The sequence below is a fragment of the Hemicordylus capensis genome, chromosome 5, assembly GCF_027244095.1.
Source record: "Hemicordylus capensis ecotype Gifberg chromosome 5, rHemCap1.1.pri, whole genome shotgun sequence".
Classification (NCBI taxonomy): domain Eukaryota; kingdom Metazoa; phylum Chordata; class Lepidosauria; order Squamata; family Cordylidae; genus Hemicordylus; species Hemicordylus capensis.
In genome coordinates this window covers 247,088,965-247,111,352 of record NC_069661.1, presented here as the reverse complement: position 1 = coordinate 247,111,352, position 22,388 = coordinate 247,088,965, and the positions used below count along the sequence as shown (strand labels likewise).

The 22,388-nt window shown below is 47.2% G+C and overlaps 1 protein-coding gene across 8 annotated transcripts in view; it reads right to left on the bottom strand.

Moving 5' to 3' along the window:
* Positions 1-6,225: 6,225 nt before the first annotated feature.
* The window catches only part of ABCC9 (ATP binding cassette subfamily C member 9), a 108,762-nt gene continuing 92,599 nt past the window's right edge, over positions 6,226-22,388 (bottom strand). For 6 of the 8 annotated variants that reach the window (XM_053257770.1, XM_053257776.1, XM_053257775.1 and 3 more), the window contains 8 exons: positions 19,832-19,962; positions 19,042-19,120; positions 14,096-14,204; positions 13,076-13,179; positions 10,435-10,568; positions 8,643-8,705; positions 7,915-8,093; positions 6,821-6,958 (listed from right to left, as the gene is read on the bottom strand). In XM_053257770.1, coding sequence (XP_053113745.1) covers positions 7,956-8,093; positions 8,643-8,705; positions 10,435-10,568; positions 13,076-13,179; positions 14,096-14,204; positions 19,042-19,120; positions 19,832-19,962 — 758 coding nt within the window. In that variant the 3' untranslated portion in view covers positions 6,821-6,958; positions 7,915-7,955. Of the gene's footprint in view, positions 6,959-7,914; positions 8,094-8,642; positions 8,706-10,434; positions 10,569-13,075; positions 13,180-14,095; positions 14,205-19,041; positions 19,121-19,831; positions 19,963-22,388 lie in introns of all 8 variants that reach the window. The other 2 variants (XM_053257771.1, XM_053257778.1) reach the window with 1 other exon arrangement.

The following is a 22,388-nucleotide window of genomic DNA, read 5'->3' as shown; positions in this document are numbered from 1 at the left end:
ATCAAACTCTGTTCAGGCATTCAGAGAGAACACCATCAAACATGCTTACAGGGCTGGAAGTGGGACGGATGTCCCGCCCCCAGCCCATCAATCACTCTCCCGCCCCACCCTTCATGCTGAGAGCAGCGTTCATCTGAAGAGAGGAATGCTGTAAAGTGTGTCTGTCTCCGTCTCTGTGATCAGGGAGTCTGGGGCACCCCAGTCTCTGGATCGTGGAAATGGAGGCAGATATGCTTACAGGATCCTTTTCTTCTGATGAACGCTGCTCTCGGCATGAAGGGCAGGGCAGGGCAGGGCTTCTGACCTGCTTCCAGCTCTGCCCTGTGTGTTCGATGGCATTCTCTTTGAATGCCTGAACAGAGTTTGAGTGCACAGTATGCACAGGTACAGAACTGTACACAGGTACAGTTATTCACACATGATGTTGAACACAGGTACAGCACTGGCCTGGACCCAGGCTAACTGTTAACATGAATGCAGGCGCAAGCACTATTCGGAGGTTATTTAACAGTTGCTGTCTTTGTGCAGAGGCGCACCTAGGTACTTTTGGAGCCTGGACCTAAAGGCCTTTGAAACCCACCCCCACTGCAAATCAAGCATCATCATGCTCAGCCAGGTGACCACACCACCTGGGACAGACTACAGAGGATTCAGGGGCCCTCGGGGGCTGTGGAGGCCCTAGACCTCGGCCCCAAAGTCCAGAGGTAAGAGTGCCTCTGTTCTTGTGTACAGACCTTGGAAGCACACCGGAAATCCCACCCAGAGCATCACTCACTCATGGTTACAGGCATTCTTCTGAAGAGATGGATGCTGTAATTGTGACGGCAGGTATTTCGGTGATCTGCGGGCTATGCTTGTACCGGTGCAGTGATGTCATTAGATTTCAGCGTGGCTGGAAAAAGGAGCAGGATGGGTGACCGTGCAGCATGTGAGCAGCGTGAGTGGCAGGTGGCAGCCATGGGGACCATCCCAAATCTCACCCCCAGGTTGCCTGGCCTTGTGGTAGGAAGCAGAGGCAGAGCTACCGTTGTGCAAACAGGTTCAAAGAACCCGGGCCGCCAATGGGAAGGGCTGCTGAAGCCTGCGGGGTGGTGGTGGTGGCTCGGGCTCCGTAAGAGCCCCAAGCAAACTCCCACCGCCCAGGCTCTGGTGAACCCTGAGCCAGCTCTGCCCTGTCATTTCAGGCAGTGTTTGCTGCCTGAAAGCCTCTATTTCCCTTTCTCTCCCTCCATCAAAGATGTTGCTTGAGGGGCCGCCAGGCGGGGCCAGACCCAGTCTGCCATTTGGCTGGCTCTTTGCCTGGTAGCAAGCATGAATGGTCCCCTTTGCTAAGCAGGATCCACCCTGGTTTGTATTTGAATGGGAGACTACATTCAACTGTAAGATATTCCCCTTCTGGGATGGGGGCCGCTCTGGGAAGAGCATCTGCATGCTTGCATGCAGAAGGTACCAAGTTCCCTCCCTGGCATCTCCAAAATAGGGCTGAGAGAGGCTCCTGCCTGTAACCTTGGAGAAACCACTGCCAGTCTGTGTAGACCATACTGAGCTAGGTGGACCAATGGTCTGACTCAGTATAAGGCAGCTTTCTAAACGTCTATGTTCTAAGCGTCTATGTTCCTATGTAACATAGCAACTTCTGATTCCATTCTTAGTTAGCTTTGGGTACTGTAGTAGAAAGGCACTCTTAAAATACACAGATTTAAAAAGTAAGGTTAACTATCACTAGAACTGAATAGATTTTGCTATTGGTTAACTATATTTTGGAAAAAGTGTTTTAAACTACTTTTGTAATTCACTAACTTAAAAAAAAACAACTGCTCCCCCTCCCCATGGTTGAACTTTAAAGCACTTGGTTAAATAGGTCAAGCAAAACAGTCATTTGGAATGTAAGAGTGGACCTCTCTTCTACTCAGGCACTCTGCCCACACTATAGTGTCCGAGTTGAATTTTAAAGAAAAATGTTGTGAAGTAAAAGTGAAAAACAAGATGAAACGTGAGGCTATTTCAGGAAGAGGTTCGTTTTTACTTTTTATTATCGCTCACTATTTTTTACAGTATCACTCACAGATAGGATGTTCTAGGCACTGAGCGTATGGCACTGAGTTTAAAGCTAATGTGTAGAAATGCTAAAAGCAAAAAAATGTTCTCAAAGTAACCATCCCCCCCGCCCTCCCGCCAACAGCTTGTCCAGAACCTCACACCATCATGGTATGAGAATTAGGCCTGCAAAACTGAAAAGCCTTTCTACAACTGTTCTCTTTTTCGTGACTGATTTCGTATTTCTGTTGGTTTTATATGAAGCTTTAATGATTTAAACCATAGGTTTTAAATCATAGAGCTGGAGCTATGGGGAAAAGGTGGGTTTTATGTATTTATGTATTTTTACATTTATGTCCCGCTCTTTCTCCAAGGAGCCCAGAGCAGTGTACTACATACTTGGGTTTCTCCTCACAACAACCCTGTGAAGTAGGTTAGGCTGTGAGAGAAGTGACTGGCCCAGAGTCACCCAGCTAGTATCATGGCTGAATGGGGATTCGAACTCAGGTCCCCTCGGTCCTAGTCCAGCACTCTAACCACTGCACCACACTGGCTCATCCATCTCCTTTCCTTCTTAGCCTCTCAGAAATATGTCCTGGAGGGCATAAATGAAAGCAATTATTTTTGTTTGTAGTTAAAATACAGTAATTCCCAACAACAAAAGTAGTTAACTATGTTGTTGACTTTCTTTTTATAAAAGTAGTTGGCTGACATCTTGACTAAAGCTGCACACATGAAGCCAAAAGACTCATGTGTGCAGCAGATGTTGCTGCATCCTGAAGCACAGGTGGGGGAGTTTATGCCAATCTCTCCTTTGCATGGAAGTGTGATGTGCAACATGCAAATATATCCCCAAAGGGCTGCATGTTGCACAGAAGACTTCTGGGGGAGATTGGCAAAAATTGCCCACCCACACAGCAGCATCCATTCTTCAGAATTGGGACTGCCTTTGTAGCTGATGCAGAATGTGGCAACCAGACTGGTCACTGGGATAACCCCAAAACTCCATAGAACACTGATTTTAAAAGAATGGTACATAGGAACATAGGAAGCTGCCATATACTGAGTCAGACCATTGGTCCATCTAGCTCAGTATTGTCTTCACAGACTGGCAGCGGCTTCTCCAAGGTTGCAGGCAGGAATCCCTCTCAGCCCTATTTTGGAGGTGCCAGGGCTTCCGCTCTTCCCCTGAGGGGAATATCTTCCAGTGCTCACACTTCTAGTCTCCCATTCATATGCAACCAGGGTGGACCCTGCTTGGCTAATGGGACAAGTCATGCTTGCTACCACAAGGCCAGCTCTCCTCACCATTGGTACTGGCTGCCGATATGTTTCCAAGCAAAATACTAAGTGCTGGTTATTACCACTGCAGCTATTAGTGGCTTGGATCCAGGATATTTAAGAGAGTGCCTTTTTTGGTCATGAAGGCTGCCGCCTATAGAGATCTTCTGGTGAGGTACAGTTACAGTTGTAACTGGTTCGTTTGGTGGTGACTTGGGACTGGGCCTTCTATAGCTGCCCGAGGGTTTCGAAATGCACTCTTTGTCAAAATAAGAGCTTCTCCATCTCTGTCTGCCTTCTCCATCTTTTTACCCTGAAGAACACATCTGCTTTCTCAGGTTTCTCGTTAAAAACATGTTAAAACTTTAAAAATTGTTGTTTTCACTCTGTAAAACTGTTTTGTTTTTATGGTGGTTGCATTTAGTGTAGGAGCTCTCTAACACTCCAACCCACCCCTAAATGGTCATGTGAACAGGCGTTCTGTTTAACCATCCAACTGTCCTCCTTTCAACTTTACTCCTTGTATCCTTCACTGGCTTGGACTGAGCCATAGTTCTCATGCTGGCTTTTCATTTGTAAGAGTCAAGGTCCTCTTATCTGCTAGCAAATGCTAATCATAATTGACTCTGCTGCAGAGAATGACAGAGAGAGTGCAAAATCTTGGCAAAGGAGAGTCAGACTCATAAGAATGCTGCGGTTGAATTGCGGCAGTTGTTGGATGGGTTGTGGAAGACTGATTTCTCATTGTGCTTTTACACCATGTCTACTTTGGGGGCAGATCTCTGACTTGTGCTTTTCAAAAGGAAATTGGAGGATGGTGCTGCTTTCATTTTATGCCGAGGAGGCAATTTGTGACATGCACAACTTATGCCTATGGTTTTCAGTTGTGATTCTTGAGGTTATGAACTAGACGCCACTGTCAGGTGCTGTTGGGGCTAAAATCCGGAACCTAGATCTGTGCACAGATGCCCTGTGTGGTGAGTCATCTGGTCTATAGGTTGGAGCATCTAGAGAAGGGGTTCTCACACTCAGGTCACCTGCTGTTGTTGGGCTATAACTCCAAAAGGCTATTGTGGCTGGGGATTATGGGAGTTGTAGTCCAACAACATCTGGTAACCTAAGTTGGAGAACCTCTGCCTGAGGCAGTAAAGGGTTCTCAGGGACAAGAGCAGCTCCAGGTTGGCCATTGACCGTCCACACCAGGAAGGGCTATATAGACTTCCTGTTCAGGCTGGGATGTTTCTTTTTCTGACTAAAATGAAAAATATAAATGTTAATAAGTAATAAAAGCCCTTCTTCCCCGAAAGAAAGTTTTGTTTCTTTGAGGGAGAGGTGAACTGCCAAGGAAAGAAGGAAAGTCAAGATTCACAGATGGTTGAACAACCAGACCCAACTCATTAATGACTCCAAGTCATCCTGCAGGGAAGTATCAAGTAGAATGCCACAGGGCTCTGTCCTCAGCCCTGTGCTGTTCAACATTTTTGTAAATAACTTGGAGGAGGGAATAGTGGGGATGCTTATCACATTTGCAGATGACCTAACCCTGGGAAGTGGCAGGATTGCGAACAACTTAGAAGACAGAATCAAGATCCAGTCCAGTTGGGACAAACTTGAATAATGGGCCAAAACCAACACAATGAAGTTCAAAGGAAGCAAATGTAAGTCCTGCATTTGGAGGAGAAAAAAACCAGATGTATAGGTTTAGGCTGGGGGAGAGCTGGTCTTGTGGTAGCAAGCATGCCTTGTCCTCTTTGCTAAGCATGGGCTGCCCTGGTTGCATATCAATGAGAGACTAGAAGTGTGAACACTGTAAGATATTCCCCTTAGGGGATGGAGCCACTCTGGGGAAAGCAGAAGGTCCCAGGTTCCCTCCCTGGCATCTCCAAAATAGGGCTGAGAGAGCTTCCAGCCTGCAAAGTTGGAGAAGCCATTGCTAGTCTGCGTAGACAAAAGTTTGATGGACCAATGGTCTGAACATAAGAACAGCCCTGCTGGATCGGGCCCAAGGCCCTCTAGTCCAGTATCCTGTTTCACACAGTGATCCACCAGATGCCACTGGAAGCCTACAGCAGGAGTTGAGGGCATGCCCTCTCTCCTGCTATTATTCCCCTGCAACTCAGAGGCATCCTGCCTCTCACTCAGTATATGGCATCTTCCTATGTTCCTATGTCTTAATGGACAAGTTGACAATGAGCCAGCGGTGTGATGCAGCTGCTAAAAGAGCGAATGCAGTCTTAGGCTGCATCAGCACAAGCATAGTATCCAAATCATGAGAAGTAGTCATTCCACTCTGTTCTGTGCAGGTCAAACCTCAGTTGGGATACTATGTATAGTTCTGGGCCCTGCATTTTTAGAAGGACATTGAGAAACTGGAATGGATTCAGAGGAGGACAACAATGAGAGTGAGGGTCTGGAAACCAAGCCATAAGAGGAGCAGGTGCGGGAGCTGGGTATGTTCAGCCTGGAGAAGAGAAGACTAAACGAATATGTGATCTATCTTCAAATATCTGAAGAGCTATCTCAGAGAAGAAGGAGCAGACTTGTTCTCCATTGCTCCCAAGGGCAGGATTAGAACCGATGGGTTGAAATGACAAGGAAGCAAGTTCAGGCTAGACATTATGAAGAATTTCCTAACTGTAAGAGCTGTTTGACAGTGGAACAGTCTGCCTCATGGAGTAGTAGTTGGCTCTTCTTCAAGGGAGGTTTTCAAACAGAGGCTGGACAGCCACAAGTCAGGGATGCTGTAGCAGTTCCCTGTACTGAGCAGGGGGGTGGACTTGAAGACCTCCAAGGTCCCTTCCTACTCTGAACTTCGATGATTCTGGGTAGTGAGGCAGCTTGGAAAACAGGGGAGCTGAGCTGCTACAGAGTTCATGCCAAACACTCCAAAAAAAAACCTAAGCAAGATTCAAGAAGCTCAGTTTATTTGGGGACTAAAGAAGTGGGTGCTCGCCCCTCTCTCCTTAGGGGTACACGCCACTGAATATACAGAGACATACTTCTGATGAAACATGCCTAGGCTCAGGCTGCATGCCCTATTCTATTGCTTTCCACAGGAGGTAGTAGCAACCAACCTATCCTGAATTGCACCCATCCCTTTCCCCTTCCCCCAGATGGAAAGTCTTTATGGCCTTTATCCATCTGCGAATAACTCCATCCAGTATTTCCACTGCCATGCCAAATGCAGTAAATCCTTTTGCTCATCAGAATGGGAAATCTCAGCTCTTAATACGTCCAGAAAATGCCAACTCTCATTACGCCAAGGGACTGAATTGTTTAGGAAAACATACAGAGAGATTTTCTAAACTTTGGGGAAGAAGGATTTATTGCTTTGAAGCATACATAATAGGTTTTAATTTTTATAAAAGTTACAAATGCAAAAACTCCTTGGCAAAGTTTGCAGTGCCGCTACATTATATAGAAAAGCTTCTCTCTCTTTCTCTTTCTCTTTTAATATGTTGAAAAAACAGTTGTTAAAAAGTCAAGGAAAGAACATGCTCTTTCACATGTCAGCCCGAACAAAAGAGGCAAAGATGCCGTCTTCCTGAGCGAGGAGATTCTCGGGAGTATCGTATTCCAGAATGATCCCTCGTTTCATCACAATGACCAGGTCTGCAGTCAAGATGGTGTGGACCCGATGCTGCAATTAAAAAAGATGCTTACTTCTTCTGTTAATTATACCATGATCCTTCCTTCTAGAACCAAGTTTGGATGTTGTGTTCCAGGCTAAGGATTCAGTCCCTGAGACCAAGGGACATATTTTTAGGTGGGAACGGAAGGGGAGATCTTTTTCTTTAGTTTGGATCCTTAATCTGGAATGCAACCTGCTGCATCAGCACTTTCTTATGATGTCAGCCACTAAAAGCACATACAGTACAGTTAAATATGAATAAAACCAGTACAGGAGAGAAATTATCTCTCCAATCTCCATGGGAGAGGACTATCTTGGTCTGCTTGAAAAACATGGACAGAGAGGGAGACAAATGAGCATCCTGAGGAAGGCTCCAGGGCAATTGCGATACACAGGGGAAACTAAGCTGGCACCCAAAACATTGCTCCCTGTGCAGAGACTCATTAACTGATCTCAGATCTTGCAGGGAGGGCTATCTCCTTGAGACAACCACATCCTAAACCATTTAGGATTTTGTTCCAGGAGCTCTTTTTAAAAACACAACAACATACAACTTTCTGGATGAAATATGCCCCCCAATTTTAGTTCAGAAAAATCCCTGGCTGACATACTGCGCAACATTCCATCTGACATGTAGCAGAATGTGCACACAGCTGTGCAAGAACATTCATGCAAAATGCAAGAACTGCACAAATGCAGTTGTACACTGGATGAGCATTGGAACTCATCGCCACCCATTGCACAACGGTGTTGGCGCACAGCTTGCATTTTGTGAAAGTGTGCTCATGCAACTGTGCACATGTTCAGTTACAAGGCAGATGGAGTGTTGTGCAGCACATCAGCCACTAGCATTACCATCTGGAGTAATCAAGACTGCCAGTGTCCTAGGCAAAAAAAGATACCAAGACTGGCCACTCAGAGCTGGAACCAAGAAGAAAAGAAGATAGAGATAAAAGCAGAAATACCAGAAAGCTAGAATCTTGCAAGAGTCCTAGGGCAAGAGGATCTACTTGTTGGTCTTCACCAAAGTGGTGAAAAGGCCATCTGCCTTCAGGAGCAAATTGGCAGCAGTATCACATTCAACCAGGTCACCATCGGAAAGGACTAAGACAAGGTCTGCATCCAAGATTTGAGAGACCCGATGCTGGAAGGAAGGAAGGAAGGAAAGGAAGGAAGGACAAAAAGAAAAACAAGGAAGCTAAATATAAATGTATATTTTAGGTACATTTTTAGCTGAGAATTTGAGAGGAGGGAATCTCAGAGTCAGCATGAACATGATGCTCCATATAAGAATCTAGGAAAACTATATTTATTCTCCTCCAAGTTGGAAGTGTGCGAATCTCAAATCAGAAGTGTGTGAATCTCAGATGTTGAACCATCACATGTGATTATACTACCCACTTATAAATAGTTGGCTGCAGCTTTCCAGAGCATGTGCATGCATCAGTTCACATGGTATTAGGATAATCATAGGCAATGATCCACACACAGGATCTATTCTGCACAGCTTTCTGTGTGGTAGAGACTTCCTTGGATGGTTTCTGAGTCCTCTCAGAATTCTGGGAAATACCAGCCTATGATGTATGATTATTTCCTTTTATTCAGACTTGTTATCTATTTAAAACAAGGTGTGGGTTTTTTCCACCAACTAGGAAAATGTGGAAAGAGGTCCCCTGTAGAACCAGATACTTACCGCTATTATTACAACAGTGCGGTCTGCAAAGGCCGTCATCACAACCTTCTGCAAGATGTTTTCCTAGCAAAGAAGGCATGCAATGGTTATTCACTGGACAGCATACTGTGCCTTATGTCCTTTGAAGTATCTAAATGCCCAGGTCAGCAAATCTCAAATAACAGCTAGTTTCCAGAGCAACTTCCTGGTGGTAATTCAGGAAGATGCGTCCATGCCATAGAGAGCTTCCCTGCAACTGTTGTGCCCAGGTCAAGTGTGGGGAGAGTGAAATTCAGTGGTCTGCAGTGCACTGCCTCCAGAAGTCCCCTGTGTCACCTGAAAATATGTCCCTAAGGGCTGTGCAGCCCTCAGGGACAACATTTTGGGTGACACAGAGCATTTCTGGAGGCAGTGCAGACCACAGAAATTGGCTCCCCCTGTTGTGCGCCTGACACTGTACAGCTAGAGAAGCTTTCCATGGTGCAGACCCGTCCTCCTGGTGCACCACCAGTAGGCTGCTCTGGATGTCAGCCACTATGTTTAGGATCCACAAGGAAGGCTTAAGCCTCAAGCCAGGCACATAGCTATAGAGAGGGAAGGTAGTGCAGCAGTACATGGCCCTCTGTGCCCTCCTGCTCCAGCCCCCAATGGGCATGGGGTCTGCCTGCCTTTGCAGCCCTTACTAGCCATCTGCCTGCCCTCCCTGTCAGGCCACAATGCAGTCTAATAACATCCTATGTTCTTGTTGAGATGGGGCAGCATGCTTGTGCTAGTGCAATGAAATCATTAAATTGCATCACGGTCCAGCAAGTGGTGGCAGGATGAACGGCTGGGCAGCACAAATGGTGGGTGAGTGGCCAGGTGGTACGAGTGGCAGGTGGGTGGGGACTGCAAAGGCAGGCAATGGCGGGGGACACCTCAGATCTTGCTCCAGGGCTGTTCTCAGCATCCCTATGGCACTGCCCCAGGCTGATGGTAATGACTGCTAAAGAAGACAAACATTGGTTTCACTTTGAGATAGCAGTTTATTCCTACACATTGCAGCTCATATGCATGGCCATTTGTGAATGCAACCACGAGAGTAGAGTTCCATGCAATAAGTATTTTGGAAAATGCACATCCAAGCATTGTGGATGGATTCTGACCACACCAACACTACTTTCAGGGATTTGCATTGTCCTGGTGACAATTCAGCCTAGGAGCCATTCACACAAATTGATCACTCAGCTGCATCATGAGTGCCATCCTATGTAAGTCACTGTGTCTATGGATCAGGCATTCATTCATTCATTCATTCATTCATTCATTCATTCAAGAGATGGGCTGACAAAGACAAAATTCCATTAATGGCTTCCCTTAGCAAAATTATGGCGATGGGGAACCACAAGCCTGTTGAACCAGAGGACAGGAAGTGACTAGATAAGCCAAGGAGGTACTGTCTAAAGCAGGGATGGACAGCATTTCCAGTTCACAGATTAGCCCTCTTAGCTGCCATGGGGATGGACCCTCTCCTTTGGCCCTGAAGCCATCAGAGCAAAGAGCTGCTTCTACCCAGCAGACACCCTGTATGCAGTGACAGGGTGCCCCAGGGAGCAATAATGTGTTACCACTCCATGCTTGAGTGTTGGATATTAATGTAGAGTAATGGCCCACGCTTCCCTGCTTCCTGAACTGGGAGGGAAAATAAGTCCATTGAGTGTTTTGAAAGTCGCGGCTTGGAATAATATCTTAGGAAATGGGATCTTAGGAAATTTCTTGTTGCATAAGAAAAAGTTGAATGGGTGAGTCAGCAGGAAGTCAGTAGATTACTCACTGTGGCCATATCAATTGAGGCTGTGGCTTCATCCATGATGAGGATGCTGCTCTTCCGTACGAAGGCTCTGGCCAAGCAGAAGAGCTGTCTCTGGCCTACACTGAAGTTCTCTCCTCCTTCAGTTACCACAGCATCTGGACAAGAATTAGAGTCAGGAATTATAGTACGGAGAGGCTGGAAATGAGAGATAACAGGAGCAACTGGAGAACAATGAGAAAGATGAAGAACGCAAACAACCAGAATTATGGCTTGTTCCAGGGGTTGCCAGCCTTGGGCCCCCAGCTGTTGTTGGACTACAACTCCCATGATCTCTCAGCAACAATAGCCTATGGGAGTTGTAGTCCAGCAGCATCTAGGGACCCAAGGCTGGCAACCCCTGGCCTGGTCTATACACCATTGTACCCTGGCACCAAAGCAAAGGGGAGGGGCACTGGTCATGCAGTAGGGAGCCTGAATTTCCCCCTTTGCTAAGTAGAGTCTGCCCTGGTTTGTATTTGGATGGATGACTTCATGTGAGTGCTGTCAACTGTAAGAGAGTCCCCTCAGGGGATGGGCCTGTACTTCAGTGGTAGAGCAACTGCTTGCATGCAGAAGGTCCCAGGTTCAATCCCTGGCAGCATTTCCAGGTAGGGCTGGGAGAGACTCCTGCCTGAAACCTTGGAGAAGCCGCTGCCAGTCACTCTAGACAATACTGACCAAGATGGACCAATGGTCTAGCTCAGTCTAAGGCAGCTTCCTATGTTGAGATGTTTATTCTTCTATCAACTTGTATTGCACACTCTTTTGGCTTATCCACCCATTGAGGTTTTCCAAATGTGCACCTAAGACTTTTCAACTGTATATCTACAAATGGGATATGCAAATGAGACAAACAAGAAATCTGAAACACACGGATCATACACATACACTCGTCTGACTGCCAGGATCAACTACAGCTTGTCCGCCAACCAACAAGTAATTTCTATATGCTAGATCCTGCCATAAAATGTTTACTTTGTTGGTGTGCTGTATGATAGATCTCTTATCTGAATGCTGCATAATTGGTTGTGTCTATGTCTGACCTGTGATTGTAATAAAGTTATTCATTCAACTATGGCTTGTTAATGAGTATAAGTCACTAGGGATGTGCGAACTGGTTTGAATTCGAACCGGTTCGAATTCGAACCAGGGTGGTTTGAAGGTTCGAATTCGAACCGAACCAGCCATCAGGTTCGAGCTGCAGGTTCGGATTCGAACCGAACCGGGGGTGGTTTGATTCGAACCGGTTCAAACCGGTTCAGACATCCAAAAATTGGTAGGATGGTAGCTGGCACCCAGGGGTACCTGCCACCCAAACCCCAAAGCAATCGGACACTCGTACAATTTTTTTATGAATTTTTGAAAATTATTTTTTTCTCATAGGTATAATGGGATTCGAACCAGCCCATTATTCCCTATTTTGGAGCACCCATGGGTGCAAGCAACCACCCAAACCCTGAAGCAATTGGACAGTCACACGATTTTATATGAATATTTGAAATATTTTCAATTATTTTTCTCATAGAGTATAATGGGACCAGAACCAGCCCATATCCCCTATTTGGGAGCACCTAGGGGCACAAAAGCGGGGTAGGTGGTCTGAACCTGTCTGAACCGGTCCGAAACGGTTTGAATTCGAACCGAACCAGGGGCAGGTTCGAGCAAAACCAAAACCGAACCACCCCCTCCTGGTTCGAACCTGGTTCGAATTCGAACCAAACCAGGCTAACCGGTTTTGTGCACATTCCTATAAGTCACAGATCTGGAATTCCTGACACATCATAATGATGTTCTCACGACTGGCTCTACTCTGGCTAGAACAGCCCTATCTGGGTAGAGTCAGTCATGAGAAGCACTCGGAGATCGAGGCACTCCACAACCAAGTATCTTGGTATTTGTACCCAGCCTAATAGTAGGGTAGCAGGGTGCAAGCATTCCCTTCTACCCTCTCTCTGGTCATGAGAACACTCAGGCTGCCTGCAGCTCAAGTGTGCACAGAGCTGTTCTGCAAGTGTGCCTAGCACCAGGGGTATCCCTCAATGCACTGCGCTCCTGGCGCAGTGCACTGTGGGATGCTGGAGGACTTCCTCCCCTGGTTCCTGGCTCTGCTGCTCACTGCAGTGAGTAGCAGAGCTGTCTCACAAACCGTGGTTGTGTCTGGGGAGGAGCCTGCCTCCCTGGCTCCGAGAAGGAAGGTTGTGTGAACGACCATCATGTGTGGCAATGGTCATTGTGGTATCAAGCAGTCCAAGAATAGTTTTGCGTGCCAGCCCCATTTCAAAAGAGACCCCTGCAAACTTTGAAGTGGTGCTGAGGTGGGGAGGGAAGGTTGCCAGTAGGCTTCTTCTCTTCCCTCTTGTGCTTCTTGCAGGCTTAGTGAGCTGTGTGAGGAGAGGCACTCTTTGCTAAGCTCGCAAGGGTCAGATCTGTCCAAAGAACTGTTCTGATGGCGCTGGCAGGGACCATCTTGTTGCCTTCGGGCACCTCAATAATCCACTGCCTGAGGCAGCCACATTCCTTTGCCTCATGAAAGGATCACCTCTGCGAAGCAGACACACTTGCTTTTAACTGAACAGGGTGATGGAACTAAGTGAGTCTCCTCCAGTTGGTCTGATATACACACCTAAACCGCCTGGCAATGATTTGACCATGTTCTTCAGCTGGGCGATCTCCAGAGCTTCCCACAGCGTATCATCTGTACATTTGCACTCTGGATCCAGATTAAAGCTAAGAGAAGGAAGATTCACAAATGCTCAGTGATTGCTACTGAAGGTACTGTACATTCTTCTCTGGGGCAAATCCACTGTGAGTGTAGGAGCCCAGATAAATTCAGCCGAACTCCTTATTCAGAAAGAAAGGATCTGCTCAAGCAACAACAGGCACACAGACGTCCTTCTTGCTCCACCCACACTCCCCTGATCATTGGGAGATGCGAATGGATGAACCATGGAGAACACACGTTTCCTTGAATGTTGGGTCTTCCAGTTTCAGGTACCAATTCACTTGGTGTCAAAATGAGAGTTTTAGGGGTGCGGAAAGAAAGCGGAGGAGGGTGTGCTTGGTTAGTGAGCGTGTCTCTCTGCTTGGTAAGCACACGGGTGGTTTAGTGTGTCCGCTCTCAACTTTTGATTGCATGGGAGCAAATGACTAGGTAGGAGGAATGGGATGGGGGGAGGGAGTGATCATGAGAGAAGAGCTGCGTAGGATGGCCCTGTCCTTTCCAGCTCTTGTACCCGCATTTTAACAAGTGGGAGCCCAGGCCCTCCTCCTACCTAGTTGTTTGGTCACACACAATTGGAAATCAGCTTTAGGACACAGCTCCTAAAGCTGGGGAGGATGCTTGACCTACTCAGTCAACCGTGTGGACCACCCTACTGATTCCATGCACAGTGGTCAGGCCTGGAAGTAGGGGCATGTTGAATGTGTGCTTTATTTATTGTATTGATTGACTGATTGTTAAATTTGTATACCGCCTTTCATTAAAATAATCCCAAGGTGCTTAGCAGCACTCGAGGAGAATTGGATGGGTTTTGTTCATTATGTCAACAACATTTGAAAACACCTACTATATAACATTCTGGACTTACAGCCCTGCAGGTGAAATGCCCAGCCTGGTGAGCTCGGAAAGGAAACGGGCACCTACCGAATGGAGCCGCTGAACAATATGGGGTCCTGAAGAATTATGGAGAGCCTGGAGCGCAGCGTGTGGAGGGGCAGCTTTGAAATGTCGATCCCATCGATCACAATCCTTCCTGTTTGAAATGACGGAGAGCAAAGTGGGTGAGAGGCACCATGAGGCAGGCAGAGTGCACAAAACAATACGTGAGCATCAGGAAACATGGCAGAGGCCCAGTAACAAAACAACCCCAAAGAGGATATACTGTTGGCAATATCGTGGCCGAGTTAGATGAAACAGGGCGGCATTCACGTCTCTGTCTTGTTTGTGTATCATGTGTGGGCAGGATTTACCAGTTAAAGGAACACATGGGAGAGGGAAACTGGACCTTCCCGCCCTCCTTGTGCTGTACTTCTCTGCAGTCAGTTGCTCTTGCTGTATTTATATTATTATTATCGTATTTATATTATTTATTTATTTGTGACATTTTAATACCGCCTTTCTGCCTTGACAAAGGCACCCAAAGCGGTTTACGATATGAAAAGGAGCAAATTACAGAAGATTAAAAGGTCTGTGCAACTTCAGCCTTCTTGCAGGTGTTGAGCTACAACTCCCATAATACCTGACTATTGGCAATTGCAGCTTGGGATGATGGGAGTTGTAGTTCAAAACAGCTGGAGGGAAGAAGTTGTGCCATCCTGCTCTAGCTGCTTTTCTCTCTCCCTGTCTCATGCCTGGTAGTAGGAAACTACATTGGGGCCATGGGGACAGAGGGTGAGTTCTATTTAAATTCAGATTGGCTTGAAAAGAAGTCAAGCTATTTCCAATTTGGAGGGGGTGGGGTGGAGAAGTAGTTCAGTTTATTTTTGAGCCAATGCGATCTGATCTGGGGAGAGCTCACCCACCACTGGTTTGGCATATACAAATATTGTTCTTCAGAGTTCAAGGCCAACAACTTTCATGATCAACCAAAAATCTGTCGTCAGAGCTCAGCTCTGCAATGAATCAGCTAAAAACTTGCAGCCCTGGTGAGTGTATCAGAAACAAAAAACAAACAAGAAGGGAATGGAGCATTTAAAAAGGAAGAACTGATTTAAAAAGGAAGAGCACAAGGGCATGCGGCACCAGTCCCAATCCTTGCTCAGCCAAAAGAGAAGGCATCTCGGTAATGATTCAGCCCATGTCAAAATGGAATTATTGACTGATGAAACCCCATTTGGTTTTCTCTTCCACCCTCCTTTGTTCTTCCCATAAAGGAAATATTTTGATTCCATGGTGCATGATTAACGATGCCACTGAAGGGATAATTTATGACGTGTTGGACACGAGAGCAGAGAAAGAGCAGCGGCTAATGTAGCTGTCATTATCTGAGGCTGATCTAACTCAGCCATGCAGTAGGATCTGGCCCTTTTGTCTTCCCGTCTGTTTCACCTCTTCAGTTTGGATGGATGGCTGTGTAAGCCTGTAGCCCCGAGAAGAGACACATTGGCAATGAATACATGTTCAGCAGTAGTCGAGGAGATTAGGTTCTAAGATGGAAAACAGCTGCAAATGAGCCTGGATGGGGAAACAGGCAGAACTTCCTAAGTCAGGGCTGTAGGCAGCAAAAGTGGGAGGTTTAGCAGGGCCCTGGCGGCAGGGCTGGATGATCCATTGGGCACAATAGGCACAGTGTCCAGGGCCTACAAAGCTCCCGATGAAAAATCTCAGATGACTCAAAACATGAGAAAATAAAACTGCTAAATCAAGCTTAATTATTTGCTTTAATTGAATTACTCCAACAGCATAACAAAACAGTACAATATAGAGTGTTGGATAACTGCATTAAGTTTAAATGGTATTAGATCTGACTTTAGTCATAGCATTAGCTAAAACTGTAAGAGTGCAAACTTGAAATATGGAACATATTAGGTAGCAGTGTGTGAAATGGTCCGACTGGTTCAAGTCAAACCAGTCTGGTTTGACTAGTCTGAGTTCAAACCGGCCCGGCCCCGATTCGAACAGAACCGGTCCGAACCAGTCCGAGACAATGCTTGCAAAGGGGAATCCGCTGAGGATTCCCCTTTACAAGCAAAGAGGGATTCCCAAAGGGCAGTGGGGGGGTGGGGGGTGAGAGGGGAACTTACTTTCTTGGTGGTGGGAGCTCCTCTAAACCCTACCTGCCTCCCCAATAGCAGCCCAGGCTGACAGCTGTGGCTTGGTCCGGGCCTCTGTGACCTCAACCTTTGCCTGTGGGCCACTGTGTGAAACAGGATGCTGGACTACACAGGCCTTGGGCCTGACCCAGCAGGGCTGTTCTTATGTTCTTATCTTGGGAGCCGATGATTATGCGAGTGCCAAGGGCTTACAAAGGCTTTAATCTGGCCTCACCTTGTGGGCTACCATAGATGCCAGGGAGGTTGCAGTTGCCTTGTGGGGCTACAAATTGTGCAGCAATTTTCTCCATAACTGATGTGGTAATTATTTGTGCTGTTTATTTGTTAAAACTATTTGTTAGCTGTCTTTCCAGTGTAAGAGAACAAATAAATCCAGTGGCTGATATTTAGACTAACAGAGCACTGGTGCTACAGGGGAGGGTCAATTTTTGCCAATCTCCCCTTCCCCCTGAAGTGCATTCTGTTTCCCAAAAGTATGTTGTCGGGCTCTCAGTAACATATTTGCTGGAGGGAACAGTGTTGGTAGTGGGGGAGAATGGTAAAAACCAGCCCTCCCCTTTGGCACTAGTGCCATGTTAGTCTGGATGTCAGCCAATTAAAAATAATTCAATGATAAAAACAATTCAATAGACAATAAAAATCAAAAGAACAACTCTAGTAAAACAGCCAAAGCAGCAGCTGTACCAAGGCCAACGAGAAAGGAAGATTTGCAGTCCCTCCCGAAGCCTAATAGAGAGCAGGAACTGCAGACCACAGAGGGGAGCTCACTCCAGAGCTTATGGGCAATTGGTGGTCATGTGTTCGCAAAGATCAAGGTAGGAGGAGGGGAGAATGAACGTGTGGGAGCTGGGAGCTGGGTAGCACAGGCACACCCAGCCCACATTCTGTCTCCAGCATTTTATCGAGAGTGAACAAAAAGCTGTTCTACCCAGCTCCCGGGTCCTCCCCCCCCCAAAAAAATGCTCTCCCTACCCATACCTTGATCTTTGCAAACTCATGACCACTGATCAGGCACATGCCTGGTTTTCCTGCCCTGGCTGGGTACTTCTCTGATCCTGTTTAGGGTAGTGAGAAGAGCCCTACTATTTTGCAAGGAAATAGAACCCAAATCAAGGCATGGGAAGCTGATCAAAGCTGGAATGGGGGACTGTGTTAGGAGAGGCACTCTTTGGCCCCATTTGCAGGTAATGGAAAACCAGAGTTGGAGGGGCCTAAGGTTGAATTTGTTGTATGTTTGAACGCATGAAACCATGGTTTGGACACTAAAGCGAACCGAGGTTTCCTTCCCCAGCCTCGAATTTGAGCCTTAGTTTTGAAGTGAGTTTCACCACTCGTGCCTGAGGTTCCAGTCCTTTCCTGTTATGTTCAAACACTAGGTGCTGCATCAGCCGGAGTTGAGGGAGGAAGCTCCTCTCTTGCTCCAGCTCTGATTAGCTGCTGGGATTGTCCTTCATTCCAGAAGGAAGCCTGTGTAGCTAGTTCCCCCTCCTCTCTGCAGTCTCCCTGACTGCTGAGAGCGTCCTGCCAGTTAGGTCTGAATGCGGACAGGTGACTAGGGGTGTGCATGGAACTGCCAAACTGCGGTCCGGCACTGAGGTGGCGGTTACTTTAAGAGCGGGGGAGGGTTTTCTTACCCCTCCCGCCGCTTTCCCGCTCTGGCTCCCGTAATTGTAGTAGTAATCGGAGCGGCAGGATACCTCCCTGCCACCTCTTTCGCTCTTCAAACCAAGCAGGAGTCCTGTGCGTGCGCTCGCACTTCACAGAGACCTCCCTGCCACCCCTTCGCCCATCCGCTCTTCAAAGGCAAGCAGGAGTCCTGTGTGTGCGCGCACACTTCACAGAGACCTCCCTGCCGCCCCTTTGCCCTTTCGCTATTCAAAGCTCCCTAGCTTTGAATAGCGGAAGGGGCGGCAGGGAGGTCTCTGTGAAGTGCGCGCACACGCACAGGACTCCTGCTTGCCTTTGAAGAGCGGATGGGCGAAGGGGTGGCAGAGAGGTCTCTGTGAAGTGCGAGCGCACGCACAGGACTCCTGCTTGGTTTGAAGAGCGAAAGAGGCGGCAGGGAGGTATCCTGCCGCCCCGATTACTACTACAATTACGGGGGCCAGAGCGGGAAAGCGGCGGGAGGGGTAAGTAAACCGTCCCCCGCTCTTAAACCAACCCCCCCACCCGAACCGAACCGCCCAGGGCCGGACCAGACCGGACCGGTTCGGAGGCCTTTACTATGGCTTCCGGACCGGTCTGGGCACATCCCTACAGGTAACCACATGGGAGTGGAGGAAGGATGGCAGATCCATGGGTCCATTGGACTACGGTTTCATGTTATGTGCGAATGCAACCTTTGTGACATGTGAGACCCAGGTTATGAGAGACTTGAAAGATAAGCACCAATACTTTGAATTAAATCCAAATTAAATTCAAATAATTTGAATTAAATCCAAAGCATACCGGCAGCCACTACAAATTGAATAAAATATGATGGCTCCAGTCCTAATGGACTCCTCGCTTGTGCAAGGCTATTATGCTAGCTTCTTGTGCTAAGTCGGGAACTTGAAATCCAGACTAGTGTTGCACCAGTGCTAACAGGTTTGCACATCTGCAAGAAGATGTACAATCTGTAGCAGACCTCATATGTTCTGCAGGGAATTTAGGGCCAAATAGTTCAAAAATGCAGATCTGAAAATACTCATAATTTAACACAGCTATGTGAACTTCTTGCACTAGTACAACTTTATTGCACTAGTACAAGCACAGAATTAGGATATTATCCCATTTCATCACATATATCGACCAACAAAAACACTTCTAGCTCCTTACCATCAAATATGTCCACCATTCTGAAGAAAGCCAAAGACAACGATGATTTGCCACTGCCAGTGCGACCACAGATCCCTACCTGCAAAATAAGATCCATGGTGGGATTATTATTTTTAGCATTTGGTGCAGGGGAGAGCCCAATGGGGACATTCCAGAACTTGGAATTTTTAACTAGAGACAGAGAGAGCCATTTCACATAGACTGAGTCTGATGATGAGTTGGACCAATAAAGTGGCAGGAGAATCAGCTGTCAGACAGAGGTCAAAATTAATGGTAAGCTTTGTTGAAGATGGGCAGAGAGAAAGTGGGGGAGCAGGGATGCCCCCCCCATACCAAGTCACAACAGTTCATACTATGGGTGGGGCTATGTTTGTGTGCAAATGGCATTAGATGGGGGGGCGGGCAGCTTCTTTAGAGCCGGTGCTCTGTGCCGCCCAGCAGCCCCAATGGCGGGGAATCGCCTCCACCACTCACCTGGCTCCCACACGAGGATCACCGAGGGGCATGCTGCCCGAACAGGAAGCTGGGGGCGAGCAGCGGAGGAGCAGGTATGGACCTGCTCTCCTCCCTTATAAAGGTCCCAGGGATGTGTTACGAATCGCTCTTTGAATCGTGATTCATGCACATCCCTATTCAGTTTCCCAAATCCACCCACTATAGAAATGCTGGCCTGCTTAAAACAGATGTTGGTGTCTTTTTAATACCATGTCATCTGCTATAATTAATTATCCTTCATTTTCTTCAGGGTAAGAAAGCCTATATGAGAGTGAAATGGTTAAGCTTATGGAACCTTCTGCCCTGGTTTGATGTAAGCTTTGACATGCTTGAGAACTGGCTTCAGGTTGTTTTCATATCGGACACACAGATCCTCAATCTTGATTTCCCCTTCTTGTGGCCAGTCCTTGGGGACCTGAGAGACGTCTGGAATAAAGGAGATGAAAGTAAGTGTCTGTGGCCTTGTTCACACAAACAGTATGCAGTAGCAACCTTCTTTCATTCCCTGGTTTGTTTACATGACTGAAGCATTGGTCTGAATCCAAGATGAGGAATGGTGAGGCTATGAGTTCCCTGGTTACTTACAGGCTCTTGACTTGGTGACATTTCTTCCCATGAGAAAGTGACGGTATCACCATTTTCAAATCAATGTGTGGCTTCTCAGACCACCATGTGGTTGCAGGGAATTCTCATCTCCACATCATTGCTCCATTACAATGACATTGTTGGTTCACAAGGATTGTCCACACATTTCAATGAATGTGTGTACAGGAGGGAGAAAGTTTGCACCCACTGATCCTGCCCATGTTCCTGATATGCATTCCGCATAGCTTCTGAAAGGGTGGACACCTGTACAAACGATGTGCACGTAGGCTTTGAATTCACTGATGGGGACGCTGCCCTTTCCAGGGACCTCTATTATGTAGGCAGAGTGCATCTATGTGTTGTACGCACATACGCTTTCAGAAGGCATGCTGAATGTGCAACTTGGATGAGCCTGAGGCTTAACCTTCTTCCCTATCTACATACGTTGGTTATAATGCATGTTTTAGTCATTGTGAAGAATCACAAGACCATCATTATGGGAATACAGAGGAAGATGGAAAAATGAGATTTCCCTGCAGTCAACACAGTGAGCTGAAAATGATCTGGGGCACATAAGAAGTGGTATTGCAAAGCCCCTTTGAACAACCATATAAGCAATTGATGTCTGGTCCAAAGAATGGTCTGTACAGACATATGATGTTCTGAAGCTAAGCACATTTGGCCTTATAAGTACCTAGATGGGAGGCCCACTGAGCACTATGTGCAGTTTGCCCCGAGGTTTATGAAGAAGAGCAGCATATAACTAAATGAGCCCATCCACACAACTGGGTGGGCAGATGGAGGGGGGGAAGGCAGGGTTCAACCTACTTCCCCCAGACAAGCACTCCGGATCCTTCTACAACCTGTGATGCCAGCAGCAGCACAGATGACTATCTGCACTGCTCCTGGCAGCGTGGAGCAACAGAGGCCAGGACGTCTTCCCAGCATATCCGCATATCCCACAAGGCACCGCGCAATGAATGGTATGCCTTGGAGGATTCTCTCTAGGCACCTGTCTCTATGTATCCTCGGCTCCACGGAGCCGAGAAGACGCACAAGCCTGGCAGCTGGGTCAAGGTAGCACTTGCTCCTTTAACCGCGGCTAAGAGCTGGACTTGGAAGCGGGGTTAGGCTGAGCAGGAGTGACGGGAACCGCATGGATCCTGGTGCTCCACATGACCAGCCTAGCCGGACTAGGCTTCCATAGCCTGGGCTAGGCTGCTCATGAGTATAGCCTCAATAGATTTTAAAATAAAGTCAATCACTCACTCACTCACTCACTCACTCACTTAATCAATCAATCTTTATTACAGTCCCAGACCAGCACAAGAATAAAAGCATACAAGGGCATGAATTTGTGGCCTCTAAAGCAACTCCAGTTATGCTTGATTGTGAAAAGAGCCCTTAGTAATCTTATCTGCAGTTATCATCTTCATAACGTTAGTCATGTTAGAATTTCCCCTCCTCTGTTTTCAGGTTCCAGTGGAAGAAAAAGAGAAAGTCTCTGGAAAATTATATTAGTTTCAGCTACTGGGAGGATGGATGATGTTAACTGGCTGCACCAATACAGGCCCAGCTCATACTAACAGCTTGTTTGCTCTGTGCAGGACTCCCCCCACCCCCAGCAAGCAGTCTTGCAATCTCTGACCCACAGTCAAATGTGGTTCAGGCCAGGCACAGATTTATCATCTCATCTGCTGTCTGTGAGAACTAAGTCTTAACATGTGCAAGTTCAAATGAAGACAGGACAGCCAGGTTGGTAGGGAAGACTGTTGTTATCCCTTTCCAGGATGATCTGGGAGGTATGCAAATGTTGGACAGCTCCAAGGGAGAAGGGTTCAGGACCTCAGATAGCTCTAAGAGAGCTGGATACTACAGCTAATGATGCACCAGCAGACATTAGAGCTGACTGCTTCTTTTTATAGCTGTTATCCAGGTAGAATGGACTGGCCCTTCCCCTTCTCCGAAGAAGGCTCTGTAGTTTAAATGGGTCTTGCCCAGTTTTCAAAGCATTCGCTCCAGAGGCACTAGGGGATTCCTATTTGAGGTGGCAGATCCTTGAGGGACTCGTGAGAGAATGAAGGCAGGGCCAGGTCCTCAGGTCATAGCAGGTGCTGCCTCTGGTCCTTCTGGTTCTCCTGATGAGGGGTCTTGATGGTGCGGGGTTGCTCTCACTCATAAGGTCTTCCCACCCTGTCTCATCCCTTGTCCTTCTCATCCCCCCAGTTGGGAGGGCTGTAGCAGAGCACAGGACTGACCTCCAAGGT